This window comes from Pelecanus crispus, unplaced genomic scaffold (genome assembly GCF_030463565.1).
Source record: "Pelecanus crispus isolate bPelCri1 unplaced genomic scaffold, bPelCri1.pri SCAFFOLD_213, whole genome shotgun sequence".
NCBI classification, from domain to species: domain Eukaryota; kingdom Metazoa; phylum Chordata; class Aves; order Pelecaniformes; family Pelecanidae; genus Pelecanus; species Pelecanus crispus.
The window spans coordinates 44467-60483 of NW_027461301.1; the positions used below are offsets into that span (position 1 = coordinate 44467).

Genomic DNA, 16017 nt, shown 5'->3' on the forward strand with positions numbered 1-16017 from the left:
GGCACAGGGTCAATGTTGTCCCTGGGAGCGGGCACAGGGTCAATGTTGTCCCTGGGAGCGGGCACAGGGTCAATGTTGTCCCTGGGAGCGGGCACAGGGTCCAATGTTGTCCCTAGGAGCACGCACAGGGTCAATGTTGTCCCTGGGAGCACGCACAGGGTCAATGTTGTCCCTAGGAGCGGGCACAGGGTCAATGTTGTCCCTAGGAGCACGCACAGGGTCAATGTTGTCCCTGGGAGCGGGCACAGGGTCAATGTTGTCCCTGGGAGCACGCACAGGGTCAATGTTGTCCCTGGAGCGGGCACAGGGTCAATGTTGTCCCTGGGAGCGGGCACAGGGTCAATGTTGTCCCTGGGAGCGGGCACAGGGTCAATGTTGTCCCTAGGAGCACGCACAGGGTCAATGTTGTCCCTGGGAGCGGGCACAGGGTCAATGTTGTCCCTAGGAGCACGGCACAGGGTCAATGTTGTCCCTAGGAGCGGGCACAGGGTCAATGTTGTCCCTGGGAGCGGGCACAGGGTCAATGTTGTCCCTGGGAGCACGCACAGGGTCAATGTTGTCCCTGGGAGCAGGCACAGGGTCAATGTTGTCCCTAGGAGCACGCACAGGGTCAATGTTGTCCCTAGGAGCGGCACAGGGTCAATGTTGTCCCTGGGAGCGGGCACAGGGTCAATGTTGTCCCTGGGAGCGGGCACAGGGTCAATGTTGTCCCTGGGAGCGGGCACAGGGTCAATGTTGTCCCTGGGAGCGGGCACAGGGTCAATGTTGTCCCTGGGAGCGGGCACAGGGTCAATGTTGTCCCTAGGAGCACGCACAGGGTCAATGTTGTCCCTAGGAGCACGCACAGGGTCAATGTTGTCCCTGGGAGCGGGCACAGGGTCAATGTTGTCCCTAGGAGCACGCACAGGGTCAATGTTGTCCCTGGGAGCACGCACAGGGTCAATGTTGTCCCTAGGAGCGGGCACAGGGTCAATGTTGTCCCTAGGAGCGGGCACAGGGTCAATGTTGTCCCTAGGAGCGGGCACAGGGTCAATGTTGTCCCTAGGAGCACGCACAGGGTCAATGTTGTCCCTAGGAGCACGCACAGGGTCAATGTTGTCCCTGGGAGCGGGCACAGGGTCAATGTTGTCCCTGGGAGCACGCACAGGGTCAATGTTGTCCCTAGGAGCGGGCACAGGGTCAATGTTGTCCCTGGGAGCACGCACAGGGTCAATGTTGTCCCTGGGAGCACGCACAGGGTCAATGTTGTCCCTGGGAGCGGGCACAGGGTCAATGTTGTCCCTAGGAGCGGGCACAGGGTCAATGTTGTCCCTAGGAGCACGCACAGGGTCAATGTTGTCCCTGGGAGCGGGCACAGGGTCAATGTTGTCCCTAGGAGCGGGCACAGGGTCAATGTTGTCCCTAGGAGCACGCACAGGGTCAATGTTGTCCCTGGGAGCGGGCACAGGGTCAATGTTGTCCCTAGGAGCGGGCACAGGGTCAATGTTGTCCCTGGGAGCACGCACAGGGTCAATGTTGTCCCTGGGAGCGGGCACAGGGTCAATGTTGTCCCTGGGAGCGGGCACAGGGTCAATGTTGTCCCTGGGAGCGGGCACAGGGTCAATGTTGTCCCTGGGAGCGGGCACAGGGTCAATGTTGTCCCTAGGAGCACGCACAGGGTCAATGTTGTCCCTGGGAGCGGGCACAGGGTCAATGTTGTCCCTGGGAGCGGGCACAGGGTCAATGTTGTCCCTAGGAGCACGCACAGGGTCAATGTTGTCCCTGGGAGCGGGCACAGGGTCAATGTTGTCCCTGGGAGCGGGCACAGGGTCAATGTTGTCCCTGGGAGCGGGCCCAGCGCTGTGGTTTGGATTTGGGATGCGGATAACGCTGATCACTCGCTGATGGTTCAGTTGTTGCTCAGCGCTGCTCATGCCAGGCAAGGGCTTTGCAGCTCCCCCTGCTCTGCCGGGGGCACCAGGAGCTGGGAGGGGGCGCAGCCAGGAGAGCTGACCCCAACTGCCCCAGGGGCCGTTCCATCCCGTACGGAGTCGTGCCCAGTATGGAAACGGGGGGTTGGGGGGGGGAGCGATCGCTGCTGGGGGACGGGCTGGGCATCGGTCGGCGGGCGGTGAGCAACTGCGTTGGGCATCACTTGCTTTGGATATTAGTACTATTATATTGTTGTTATTATCACTACTATTTTACTTTATTTCAACTATTAACCCCTTCCTGTCTCCCCCCAGGAGTGTTTCTCGCTCTCCCTCCTCCGATTCTCTCCTCGATCCCACCGGGGCAGGGGCAGCGAGCGGCTGCGTGGGGCTGAGCTGGGGCTGAACCGCGACACCCGCTCAGGTAACGCTGCGCCGAAGCGGCCTAATGACGGGCTCCGCTGAAGCGGCCTAATTACGAGCTGCGCCGAAGCGGCCTAATGACGGGCTCCGCCGTCGCCAGGCGCAGCGAGCCCAGCCCTTGCGCCCGGGCCGGGTGCGGGCGCTCTGCGGCCGCAGGAGAAGGGCGGAGGAGAGGGAGCGCCCGCAGCAGCGGCCCGGAGGCAGCAAGAGTTGATTCCTCTTCTGCGTTGTGCTCTCGTCTTTCGGAGACCGCATCAGCAGGGCTGTCGTTCCCGTAACCGCAAGAAGGTATTACTGCGCTGCAGTGCTCTCAATTATTCTTTTTCTGCTTCGTATCTGCAAATTGTTATAATTACGATGCTGCTTGGGCATCGTTAACGCATAAATTGAACGTTGCTGTTCTTAAATAACCAGGAGGCATTAACGATGCCCAGTTAGCGTTCCGAATGTTTTTAAAGCTCAGCTTAACCGGGTACTGCTCCAATTTAATCTGCCCTGGTTTTACTTTTATTTTGGCTCAGCTCGGAATGGACGAGCGCGGGGTTTTGCTGGGTTTGCTCCCCCCGCAGTGGCTCTGTTTAAGCTGGGGCAGGCCTGATGCTCTGTTAGTTCTCTAATCTCATTTTAAATCTAAATATTTTAATGTTGTTCGTTCTGCTTGAGAACCGTTACCAGCTGTGAGTTTTCTTAATACCTGCATTTAAACACGGCCATTATTTAATGACCGATTTTTATTTCTCTTTATTTAAAAACGATCTAAACCTTTGATTACTCGTTGGGTTCTAAATAGGAGCTGTCGTTGCATCTGAACTTACTTACAGTTGGGTTATAATTTAAGTGTTAAACGCTCCCGATTTTTTAATTACAACACAGATTAGGAATAATTACTGCCTGGTTCGTTAAGTAATAGCTACGACTAAATTTCATCATGGCTCATGCCTAAGTAATATTCCCTTTATTTACACTCTTAAGGTTTTAATTGTTACTTTACCACTAAGTGGGATTAACTAGCACCTGTGACTTTTTTTTTTAATGCTAGAGTTGTTCCTCTACAGATATTAATCCCAATTAGTGCTCTATTATTGATGTTTTGCTGTTGGTAATTTTATAATATAAATCGGGGGTAATTCGTGTCTAAAGTTCTGTGGAATAGCTGGAGCCCAGGCATTATTTACTCGTAAAGACCGCTCTAGTTGCTGTTATTTCAGTTTTTGTTCTAGATGATTTAAAGTAAGTAGTAAATATTAAAATAACAGAAGCCAGGGACACCGGAAATCCCCGGGGAAGAAGCGGGAGCAGCTCGGTGTGGCCCGACGTCGGACAAGCGCTTCGGTCCGGCTCGGTTGCTCCTGGATTTTGCGCTTCAGCTCCGCCAGCCCTTTTCTCTGGGCCCCCCAAATTCCCGGGGGAAGGAACGCGTGCGCAGCAGACGCACCGCAGCCGCGGGCCGCGCCCGGCCGCCGCCGCTGCACCGACCGGAGCCCGAGCGCTCGCCACCCCCGCGTCCGACGAAACCCGCCGCGGCGCCGAGACCGTGGGGACGCGGCGGAGACGGAGGCCGGCGGCGGCGAGGCCGGACGCATCGCGGCAGGTACGATGCGTCACCCCGGAACGCCGCGCCAGCTCACGCGCACGCAGCACGGAGAATCTTACTCGGCGCGAGATACGCGGACGTCCTTAGCGTCTTCGCAGCTCGCTCTTCCCAGCGCCGGCGCCGCCGCCGTTGGGATTCCCGGGTGGAAAACGCGCGAGCTCTGCGTGTTGCGGCGTGCCCTCGCCGTCCACGCCCGCATGCAAGAATAACCGCCCGCCCGTCGGGCAACAGCAGAAACCCCAAAGCCCCCTGAATGAATTTACAACCCCACAGTCGCACAAAATCAGTTACGCTGCACAGCCCGACCCTGCTCTGCGCCGGGCGTCTGCTTCACCGCCACGCACCCTCCCGCAGCCGGCTCCCCGCCGTCGGGCGCTGCGTTACGTACGGCCGGGACCAGGAAAAAAAAAAAAAAAAAAAAAACAAACAGCGGGGGGAGACAAAAAACCTGCCCCGGCCGAGGACGTGCAGCAGCGCGCCTCCTGCTCTGGCTTGGGTTTGCAGCGCGCCGAGCTCCGAACCGAGAACGACGGCTTCCAGAGGCGACGGCACCCGCTCCTTCGCTGCAGCTCCGTGCGTCGCACCAACAGCCTGACCAGGTCGGTAATTAAACTTCATTTCACTGAGTGGAATGCAAGCCTTCCTTTAAATAGATAGAAATAACTTAAGGTTGTGTGAAACTACGTGGGGAAAGTAGTTCGTTAAAGGTAGTAGCGACGGTACCAATGGAAACGACGTGCTGCAGATTAGATCCCGTATGAATCCTCCGAAATATCCCCGGCTGCCGAGGGAATGAGTCGCTGTGAGCAGCTCCCAGTCACCCACGCCCCGAGAAGGCTTCTGCAGCCGAGCCCCGTAACGGGTAGAAATGGGTCCTAAAGGACGCAAAACACAAGAGTAGGGCTGAAATTAAAAAAAAAAAAAACCCAAACCCACGCATCAGAACCTGTGCCGAGCGCGGTAACTGGCAGCCGAGCGGCTGGAACAGCAATAAAGGAGAAAACGGACGCCTCGGGAGAGGTGCTGGGGGGCCAGAGAGGGGCCGGGGGGCTCGGAGCACAGCACGGCTGCGGGCGAGGGGTCCGGGCTGGCGGCGAGGCGCGGCCGGTGCCGCGGGCTCAGCGAAGCCGCGGGAAGGGCTCTAGGGGAGCCGGGGCGGGGGTCCAGGGGGGCTGCTGAGCCGAAAGGGCCCTTGGAGGGCGGGGGGGGGGGCCTGGGGGGGCTGGCAGCCCCCTTGGCACCGGCGCCGGGGCGGAGGAAGGGGGCTGGGGGGCGGCCGTGCTCGTCTGGGGGGGTCCCGGGGCGGGATGGGGCGCAGGGGCACGGGCGGCAGGCTGCTTTCGGGGTGCCACCCCCAGCGTCCCCAGCCCCGCCGCTTGCTGCGGCCCCTTCCTGCGCCGCCCACCCGGCCGGGGGTCCTGGGGGGGTCCCTGCTCCCACGGGCAGTGGCAGCACCCGGGGCGGGCAGGGACACCCGTGCCACGCTGGGACAGCGGGACCGCGACGGACGGGGGTCCCCGTCCCCCCCTGCGCCCCTCCCCGTGCCCCCTGTGCCCCTCCGTGGAGGGGTGCCGAGGCCGGGGGTCCTCGGGCCGCCCCGAGCCCCCGCCGCGGGTGGGTTCCTGCTCCCCCTGCCCCGCGCAGCCTCGGGCAGGTTTCGGGAGTCAGGCGGCGTTTCCACGAGCCCCCGTTGCTCGCCGGGCTCTCGGCCGCTGCTGAGATCCAGGCGGAAACGGCGGCGAGAGCCGTCGGGGGCACGCGGCCTCTGCCGGGCCCCGCGTGAGGGGTCCGCGCCGCCGCCAGACCCCCAGCCCCGAAGCCGTTCATCCCAGGCAAGCCCACCGCTCCGATCCCTCTTCTCTTCTCCCCAGGGGACGGAGGGCTCCTGGCCCCGCATGGACCCGGGCACCCGCGGCCCCGAGTCAGGAGCGAGCCGGGGAGACGCCGCGGCAGGTACCGGGACGGGGCTGGGCTCGGCGTCGGGCTCGGCGTTCACCCCCGCGGGCAGCGGGCTCCATAGCCGGGGCCGGCCGCGTCGGCGTGCCCTCCCCGCGCCATCCCCGCGCCATCCCCGCGCTCCCGAATGCCGTCTCCCCGGCAGGTGCCAGGCAGGAGGAGAGCCCGGAGAGGGGCGGCACGTCCCCCGGGCGGGAGACGGAGCAGGAGCGCGGCCACGGTGCCGGAGCAGCGCGGCCGCGCCCCAACGCCTGCGGGAAGAGCTTCGGCCCGCGCTCCGAGCCGCCGAGCCGCCGCGGCCAGCCGGGCGAGCGGCCCTACGCCTGCCCCGAGTGCGGGCGCTGCTTCGGGCAGAGCTCCCACCTCCTCACCCACCAGCGGCTGCACACCGGCGAGCGGCCCTACCGCTGCCGCGACTGCGGCCGCGGCTTCAACGTCAACTCGGACCTGGTGAAGCACCGGCGGACGCACACGGGCGAGCGGCCCTACCCCTGCCCCGAGTGTGGGCGCCGTTTCGGCAGCAGCTCCAACCTGACGCGGCACCGGCGGCTGCACACGGGCGAGCGGCCCTACTGCTGCCCCGACTGCGGCGAGAGCTTCCGGGACTGCCCCTCGCTCACCATCCACCGCCGCGCCCACACCGGCGAGCGGCCCTACCCCTGCGCGGCGTGCGGCAAGGCCTTCGCCGACAGCTCGCTGCTGGCCAAGCACCAGCGCACGCACCGCGCCGACAAGTCCTTCGCGTGCCCCGACTGCGGCAAGAGCTTCTCCACCGGCTCCTACCTGCTGCGGCACCGGCGCACCCACCTGCCCGAGAAGCCCTACCGCTGCGGCGAGTGCGGCCGCGGCTACAGCCAGTTCGCCCACCTCACCACCCACCAGCGCGTCCACACCGGCGAGCGGCCCTACGTCTGCCCCGAGTGCCGCAAGAGCTTCACCACCAGCTCGGCGCTCACCAAACACAAGCGCGTCCACACCGGCGAGCGGCCCTACGTCTGCCCCGACTGCGGCAAGAGCTTCACCCAGAGCTCCAACGTCATCACCCACTGGCGCCTGCAGCACGGCAAGTCCCTCTGACGGCCCCGGCCCCGCCGCCCCTTCCGCGGCGCCGGCGGCCCCTCCGCGAGGCTTCTCTGTGCGGCGCTCGGCAATAAAATCTGCCATCCTGCAGCGGAGGCCACCGCCGCGGCGGATCCGGGGCCGAGCGTCGCCCCAGACGCCCCCTCCGGCACGGGGGTCGCCGGCGGCCTCGTCGGAGCCCGGTTCGCTCCCGCGCCGCGGCTGTCCCGCGCGGCTCCCGGCCCGCGTCCCGTCCTTTCACAGGTGGGGAAACGGAGGCGGGGGAAAGCGAAGAAATTTGCTGGGTTTCACCCAAACAAGCGGATGCGGAGGCTGGGGCGCGGTGCGGGTCTCCGAGTTTCGCGTATCCGAGGCACCTTCGGGCTCACCGCCGGCCCCCGCCCCTCCCGCTCTTTTCGAGGCGGAACCGGGGTCCGCCAGGGGCTGCGGGGCTTCGCCCTGCGGAGCCAGGGGCGGGGGGAAGCTGCAGGCCCAGCGCCGAGGTTGGGGATCCCCTGCGGCCCGCCGGGAGCACCCCCGGCTCTCCCGGTACCCCCGGCGCTCCCAGTGCCCCCAGCACCCCCGGTGCCCCCAGCGCTCCCAGTACCCCCGGCTCTCCTGGTGCCCCCAGCTCTCCCGGTACCCCTGGCTCTCCCGGCTCTCCCGGCACCCCCAGCTCTCCCGGTGCCCCCAGTACCCCCAGCTCTCCCAGCTCTCCCGGTACCCCCGCTCTCCCAGTACCCCCGGCTCTCCTGGTGCCCCCAGTTCTCCCAGCGCTCCTGGTGCCCCCAGCTCTCCCAGTACCCCCGGCTCTCCCGGTGCCCCCAGCTCTCCCAGTGCCCCCGGCTCTCCCAGCGCTCCCGGTGCCCCCAGTACCCCCAGCTCTCCCAGCTCTCCCGGTGACCCCAGCTCTCCCAGTACCCCCAGCTCTCCCGGTACCCCCAGCTCTCCCGGTACCCCCGGCTCTCCCAGCTCTCCCGGTGCCCCCGGCTCTCCCGGCACCCCCGGCTCTCCCAGCTCTCCCGGTACCCCCAGCTCTCCCGGTACCCCCGGCTCTCCCAGCTCTCCCGGTGCCCCCGGCTCTCCCAGCTCTCCCGGCACCCCTGGCTCTCCCAGTGCCCCCAGTACCCCCAGCTCTCCCGGTACCCCCGGCTCTCCCAGCTCTCCCGGTGCCCCTGGCTCTCCCGGCACCCCCGGCTCTCCCAGTGCCCCCAGTATCCCCAGCTCTCCCGGCTCTCCCAGCTCTCCCGGCACCCCCGGCTCTCCCAGCTCTCCCGGTGCCCCCGGCTCTCCCGGCACCCCCGGCTCTCCCGGTGCCCCTGGCTCTCCCAGTGCCCCCAGTATCCCCAGCTCTCCCGGCGCCCCCAGCTCTCCCGGCACCCCCGGCTCTCCCGGTGCCCCCAGTATCCCCGGCTCTCCCGGCACCCCCGGCTCTCCCGGCGCCCGGCCGAGCCCTCTGCCGCACCGAGGCCGGGCGCCGGCGGGCACGAACTGGAAGAGGCCGGGGCTCCGCCGACCCCGAGCAGCTTTTCCCTGCGGATGGCTGCGCGGGCGGCCGCGCCGTCCCCATCCGCGGAGCCCGGCCGTGCCGGATAGCCGGCGCGGAGCGTTGGAGCCCCGGGCTGCTGGTCGGGGTGCGAGGGCGCAGGATTTGTCCCCCTTTGCCCAGCCCTGGCTGCCGCCGGCTGACCCTGCGGAGCCAGGAATGCGCCGGGAACGGGGCTGGGATGGGGACAAGGACAGGCTGGAGATGCAGAAGGGGATGGGAATGCGGGTGGGGATGGGAATGCGGGTGGGGATGGGGACAGGGATGGGGATGCAGAAGGGAACAGGGATGGGGAGCGGGATGGGGATGTGGGTGGGGAAGGGAATGGGACTGGAAGGGGATGGGGACAGGAATGGGGACAAGGACAGGGCTGGGGATGCAGGCGGGAATGGGGATGAGGATGGGGATGGGGACAGGGACGGGGACAGGGACGGGGCTGGGGATGCAGGTGGGAACAGGGATGAGGACTGGAATGGGGACAGGGACGGGGATTGGGAGGGAATGGGGACAGGGACGGGGATTGGGAGAGGATGGGGACAGGAATGAGGACAAGGACAGGGCTGGGGATGCAGGTGGGAATGGGGATGAGGATGGGGATGGGGACAGGGACGGGGATTGGGAGAGGATGGGGACAGGAATGGGGACAGGGACGGGGCTGGGGATGCAGGCGGGAACGGGGATGAGGACTGGAATGGGGATGCAGGTGGGATGGGCAGGGCTGGAAGGGAATGAGGACAAGGACGGAGATGGGGATGCAGAAGGGAATGGGGATGAGGACTGGGACGGGGATGAGGACAAGGACCGGGATGGAGGTGCAGAAGGGAACAGGGATGCAGGTGGGAGCAGGGATGGGGACTGGGATGGGGATGAGGGCAGGGACGGGGAGCGGATGGCGACAGGGATGGGGATGAGGATGAAGGCTGGGAGGGGATGGGGATGCAGAAGGGAACAGGGATGAGGACCAGGATGGGGAGGGCTGGGAGGGGATGGGGGCAGGGATGGGGGCAAGCACAGGGATGGGGATGGGGACAGGGACAGGGATGGGGACAGGGATGGGGATGGGGATGCAGAAGGGAACAGGGATGGGGATGGGGAGGGCTGGGAGGGGATGGGCACAGGACTGAGGGCAAGCACAGGGATGGGGATGGGGACAGGGATGGGGATGCAGGAGGGGACAGGGATGCGAACTGGGATGGGGATGAGGGCAGGGATGGGGATGCGGAAGGGGATGGGGGCAGGGATGGGGACAGGCACAGGGATGGGGATGGGGATGCGGACCGGGCCGGGGTGGGGATGGGGACAGGGATGGGGATGCAGGGGGGGCTGAGCCCCGGGATGGGGGTGCAGGGGGGGGCGCAGGGGGGGTGCAGGGGGGGGGGGTGCAGGGGGGCTGAGCCCCGGGCCGGGGGTGCAGGGGGGGTGTGGGGGGGGCTGAGCTCCGGGATGGGGGTGCAGGGGGGGGTGTGGGGGGGGCTGAGCTCCGGGATGGGGGTGCAGGGGGGGGGTGCAGGGGGGGGCGCAGGGGGGGTGCAGGGGGGGGGTGCAGGGGGGGCTGAGCCCCGGGCCGGGGGTGCGGGGGGGGCTGAGCTCCGGGCCGGGGGTGCGGGGGGGGTGCGGGGGGGCTGAGCTCCGGGATGGGGGTGCAGGGGGGGGTGCAGGGGGGGCTGAGCCCCGGGCCGGGGGTGCAGGGGGGGCTGAGCCCCGGGCCGGGGGTGCAGGGGGGGTGCAGGGGGGGCTGAGCCCCGGGCCGGGGGTGCAGGGGGGGTGCAGGGGAGCTGAGCCCCTGGCCGGGGGTGCGGGGGGGGCTGAGCTCCGGGATGGGGGTGCAGGGGGGGCTGAGCCCCGGGATGGGGGTGCAGGGGGGGTGCAGGGGGGGCTGAGCCCCGGGCCGGGGGTGCAGGGGGGGTGCAGGGGGGGCTGAGCTCCGGGCCGGGGGTGCGGGGGGGGTGCGGGGGGGCTGAGCTCCGGGCCGGGGGTGCAGGGGGGGTGCAGGGGGGGCTGAGCCCCGGGCCGGGGGTGCAGGGGGGGTGCAGGGGGGGCTGAGCCCCGGGCCGGGGGTGCAGGGGGGGTGCAGGGGAGCTGAGCCCCGGGCCGGGGGTGCGGGGGGGGCTGAGCTCCGGGATGGGGGTGCAGGGGGGGCTGAGCCCCTGGCCGGGGGTGCGGGGGGGTGCAGGGGGGGCTGAGCCCCGGGCCGGGGGTGCGGGGGGGTGCAGGGGGGGCTGAGCCCCGGGATGGGGGTGCAGGGGGGGTGCAGGGGGGGCTGAGCCCCGGGATGGGGGTGCAGGGGGGGTGCAGGGGGGGCTGAGCCCCGGGCCGGGGGTGCAGGGGGGGTGCAGGGGGGGCTGAGCCCCGGGCCGGGGGTGCAGGGGGGGTGCAGGGGGGGCTGAGCCCCGGGCCGGGGGTGCGGGGCCGGCCGAGGGTCCCCGCCGCTCCCCCCGCTGCCGGCGGCGGGGGCTGAGCTTCCTGGGTCACCGGCGGCTCCTCCATCCGGGGGCCCGGGCGCAGCAGCCGCGGGGCCGCCGCCGCCTCCCCGAGCCCCCGGAGCCCCCCGAGCCCCCGGAGCCCCCCGAGCCCCCGGAGCCCCCCGAGCATCGGCCCCGGCCGGCTCTGCCCCCCGCGCCGGCAGGTACCGGGGTCCCTCTGCGGAGCGGGGAGGGGTCGCTGAGCCGGGGGTCCCCGCCCGGCGGGGAGGCGGCGGAGGGGGAGGTGCTGCCGGGGGCGGGGGGGCCCTGCCAGCGGTCCCCAAAATCTGCCCCGGGAGCCCCCCAGGCCCGGTTAGCGGGGACCGCGGCGAGAGCGGGGGACGCGGCGGCTCGGTGCCGGTGCTGCGGGGTGCCCGTGCCGTGGGGTGCCCGTGCCGTGGGGTGCCCGTGTCGTGGGGTGCCCATGTCGTGGGGTGCCCATGTCGTGGGGTGCCCGTGTCGTGGGGTGCCCATGTCGTGGGGTGCCCATGTCGTGGGGTGCCCATGCTGTGGGGTGCTGGTGCCGCGGCGTGCCCGTGCCGTGGGGTGCCCATGTCGTGGGGTGCCCATGTCGTGGCGTGCCTGTGCCATGGGGTGCCCGTGCCGTGGGGTGCCCGTGCCGCGGTGTGCCCGTGCCATGGGGTGCCTGTGCCGTGGGGTGCCCATGCCATGGGGTGCCCATGTTGTGGCGTGCCTGTGCCATGGGGTGCCCGTGCCGTGGGGTGCCTGTGCCGCGGTGTGCCCGTGCCGTGGGGTGCCCGTGCCATGGGGTGCCCGTGCCATGGGGTCCCCGTGCCGCAGGATGCCCATGCTGTGGGGTGCCCGTGCCGCGGCGTGCCCATGCCGTGGGGTGCCGGTGCCGCGGGGTGCCCCTGAACCCCTCTCTTGCAGGTGCTGCCGGGCTCGGAAGCGGCGTGGGCGCCATGCAGGAGAGCTACGAGTCCCTGATCCTGCTGGGTAAGGCCGGGCGCCCTCGCCCGCTCCGTGCCGCGTGCCACCACCCGCCCCGCCAGCCGCTGGGCTCGGCCGCCAAGAAAGAAAAAAAAAAAAAAAAAAAGAATCCGCTGCCAAAAAACAAAAAAAAGGGAGGCGTCCCGCGGGCGCGGCGAGATGAAAAGCTGTCCCCGCCGTTCGGCGACGGCACCGCGGGGTTGGGTGCCTGCCCTCGGCATCGCCAGCCCTCTTCGGCGCAACGCGGCCGCGTGCTTCCTCGCTGGCGGGCGCGGGGGGGAGCGAAATGGCGAATTTGGTGGGAGCCCGGGGTTTTTCAAGGCGTTGGGTGCGGAGGAGGGCAGCGCCAGGGTGGCACGTCCCTCCTCAGGCGACGGGAGATGCCAGAAGCGGGGGTTCGCCACCGGGCAGCCACGCTCTGCTGGCTGGAAACGCCTTTTATCGCCTTTCTCGAACGCAAAACGCCGTATTTCCTTTAGAAAGTACGCACGTGTGGTGTTTGATAAACCCCGCCGGACAGACCCGTAACAAACCCGGCCTCTCCTTTCCCCTTTTCCGGAGCAGACTTTCCCATCCCCAAGCCCAACGTCGTCTCGCGGCTGGAGCTGGAGGAAGAGCTGGGGGTGCCGGACCCGAACGACTCCAAGGAATGGGAGATCCTCAGGGTGGCCCCCGCAGGTGAGCCGGGACCCCACCCCAGACGGGCCGGAGGTTTTAGCGCCGGCCCCGCTGCAGCCCCGGCTCCTGCGGCTTGGGGAGCGTTCCGAGCCGGCCAAGGTATCCGGGGCTCTGGCTGGAGCCGCCGGGCTGGGGCGGGGAAGAGCTCGCTTGCCCTCCGTTCCGCGATCGGCCTTTGGCAGCCGTCCGCCCGAATTCTTCAGGCTCCCCCTTTTTCCCCTCGGTGCTGGGAATCCCTCCCGTCGGCGCTGTCTCTCCCTGCCCCGGCAGATGACAGCACGGGGAGCGAGAACGAGGAGGAGGCCCCCGAGCCGGACGGCCCCGAGCTGGCGGAGCTGGACGTCGTCCTGTCCCGGGGGGCCGAGGAGGGCGTCCCCCAGAGCCCCGTGCTCGGGGACGCCTGCCAGAGCCACTGCGGACCCCCCTGGGACCCCCGGGGCCCGCCCGAGGAGCGGCCGGCACGGCCCCCGTGCGCTGGGGCGGCGGGCGGCGGCCGAGGGGGGGCGGCGGGGCGCGGCGGGGGGCCGCGCTGAAACCCTGCGGGCAGTGCGAGAAGACCTTCTCGCGGCGGTCGGAGCTGCTGATCCACCAGCGGCTGCACACGGGGGAGAAGCCCTACAAGTGCCTGGACTGCGGGAAGAGCTTCACCCGCAGCTCGAACCGCAACGCCCACCAGCGAATCCACAGCGGGGCCAGGCCCTACAAGTGCCCCGACTGCGGGAAAAGCTTCGGCCAGAGCTCGGACCTGGCCAAGCACCAGCGGCTGCACGCCGGCGAGCGGCCCTACGCGTGCGCCAAGTGCGGCAAGAGCTTCAGCTGGAGCTCCGACCTCGTGGTTCACCAGCGCATCCACACCGGCGAGCGGCCCTACAAGTGCCCGCAGTGCGGCAAGAGCTTCAACCGCAGCTCCAACCTCAACACGCACCAGCGGACCCACCTGGGCGAGCGGCCCTACAAGTGCGCCGACTGCGGCAAGAGCTTCAGCTACAGCTCGGCGTTCCTGAAACACCAGCGCACCCACACCGGGGAGAAGCCCTACCAGTGCGCCGGCTGCGGCAAGAGCTTCTTCGAGAGCTCGGCGCTGATCCGGCACCAGCGCATCCACACCGGGGAGACCCCCTACCCGTGCCCCCACTGCGGCAAGAGCTTCAAGCAGAGCTCGTCCCTCATCACCCACCTGCGCACCCACACCGGGGAGAAGCCCTACAAGTGCGGCGACTGCGGCAAGGGCTTCATCGTCAGCTCGGCCCTCATCAGGCACCAGCGCATCCACCTGGCGTAGCCGCCTGCCGCCGCTCCGGGCGCCCGGCACCGCCGCAGCCGGGTGGCCGAGCCGGACGGAGCTCGGGGGGACGCGGGGGCTTCCAGCCACGGCGCGAGAGGAGCCGAGCCGAGCCGAGCCGGCACGGGGCCGCGGCACCGGCCGCCCGCGGGGATTCCTTGGCCCTGGACCAGCCGGAGCTCTAGGAATGCTCGGGCCGCCCCGAGCCGCTTTTCCGCCACGCCATGTCCACGCCGTGGCCGTTCCGTAGCCGTGGCCGAGCCTTTCACCGGCGCGCGTTCGCATGGGGTCTGGGGGGGCGAAGGGGGGGACCCCAAAGCAGAGTCCCAGGGCGTGAGCCCCGCGCCGCGGCTTTCTCCTCCCCGCACGAGCACGAAGGCTGCTGGAGCTCGTTCCTTCGGCGCGGGTCCTCCGCGCACGGGGCTGTCGGAGCGGCTCCGCCGACGCCGCCGGCAAGGTAATTTCGGCGCGAGCCCGGTGCTGGGCACGCCGGGGTGCGCCGTCCCCGTCCCTTCCCTGCCTGCCATAGTAAAGAGTTGTTGTCTGCCCACCCTGCGCTGCGCACGCCTGTGTTCTTCCCCGGGGCCGGGCCGGGGGGTGGCAGGGGCTGTGGCCGCCGAAATCGGCAGCTCGGGGCGGGGGGGGTCCCCCCGTGCCCCCCGGGGCTTTCTCCTCCGGGCCCCGGCAGCACCTCCCGGTGCCGGGGAGCAGGGCCGGGACGCGGGTCGGGGTCCCGGGGAGCAGCGGTGGGGGGCGGTGAGCGGGGCCGGGGGCTCGGGGGGCTGGGGCTGGACCGGGGCCGGGGTCTCCCCCGCACCATCGCCGCCACCACCGCCGCCTTCCTCCGAGTTCAACCGCAGGGGTTGAACTTCCTGGGTCAGCGCCGCCGCCGCCGCCGCCATTGTCCGCCCGGCACCGGCGAGGCCGCCGCAGCGCCCGGACGGCAGCGGGGGACGGGGCCCGGCTGCGCCCGCAGGATCCGCAGCAGCGCGGGCAGAGGCCACCGGCGTGGGGGTCCCACGGGCCCGGCCCGGCCTCGGCTGGCAGCAGCGGGGCCCAAGTCCCGGCTCCCCCCGGGGCCCGGAGAGCGGCCAGGGCCGAGGGGGCCGGGGATGGACGGGGCGGCGGTGCCGGGGGCGCTGGCGGAGGGGCGGCCGAGCCCCCCGGCCGGCGGGGAGGCCGAGGTGAGCGGCCACGGGCGCGGCGGGCAGAAGCAGGAGCCCGCCGGGGAGCACGCCAACACCTGCGTGGAGTGCGGCAAGAGCTTCTCGCGGAGCGCGGCGCTGCTGGCCCACCGGCGCAGCCACGGCGGGGAGAAGCCCTTCGCCTGCCCCGACTGCGGCAAGAGCTTCGGCCTGATGGCCAGCGTGCTGCGGCACCGGCGCGCCCACGCCGGCGGGAGCCCGCGGAGCTCCGGGGACTGCGGGAAGGAGGCGGGGGCCGCCGCCGCCAGCCCGGCCCCGCGCCCCGCCGGCCAGAAGCCCTACAAGTGCGGCGACTGCGGCAAGAGCTTCCGGCGGAGCACCGAATTCCTCATCCACCAGCGCAACCACACCGGCGAGCGGCCGTACGACTGCACCAAGTGCAGGAAGAGCTTCAGCCGGAGGTCGGACCTCATCACCCACCAGCGCATCCACACCGGCGAGCGGCCCTACAAGTGCCCGCAGTGCGGCAAGAGGTTCAAGAGCAGCTCCAACGTCAACATGCACAAGCGGACCCACCTGGGCGAGCGGCCCTACAAGTGCGCCGACTGCGGCAAGAGCTTCAGCTACAGCTCGTCCTTCCTCAAGCACCAGCGCACCCACACCGGGGAGAAGCCCTACCCCTGCCTCCAGTGCGGCAAGAGCTTCAGCGAGAGCTCGGCGCTCATCTGCCACCAGCGCATCCACACCGGCGAGCGGCCCTACCAGTGCCCGCTGTGCGGCAAGAGCTTCAAGCAGAGCTCGTGCCTCATGACCCACCTGCGCACCCACACACCGGCGAGGCTCCCTACCACTGCCACCCGCTGCGGCAAGAGCTTCAAGCAGAGCTCGTGCCTCGTCACCCACCAGCGCACCCACACCGGCGTCAAGCCCTACCAGTGCGGCGACTGCGGCAAGGGCTTCTGCGAGACCTCGGCGCTGATCCGGCACCAGCGCATCCACACCGGGGAGAAG

At 69.1% G+C, this 16017-nt stretch overlaps 2 protein-coding genes across 2 annotated transcripts; one reads left to right on the forward strand and one right to left on the reverse strand.

Annotated features, from left to right (window-relative positions):
• Positions 1-5822: 5822 nt before the first annotated feature.
• On the forward strand, positions 5823-16014 carry LOC142596913 (uncharacterized; the record flags this gene model as incomplete). The annotated part of the gene is made up of 5 exons (XM_075727370.1): positions 5823-5880; positions 6029-6941; positions 9607-9626; positions 13116-13855; positions 14950-16014. Coding segments are annotated over exons 1-5 (2796 nt in total), but the record flags the coding sequence as incomplete, so codon positions are not given.
• Positions 7328-8512, reverse strand: LOC142596911 (uncharacterized). The gene is given in 3 exon segments (XM_075727369.1): positions 7328-7671; positions 7674-8433; positions 8504-8512. Coding segments are annotated over 3 exon segments (1113 nt in total).
• Positions 16015-16017: the final 3 nt, after the last annotated feature.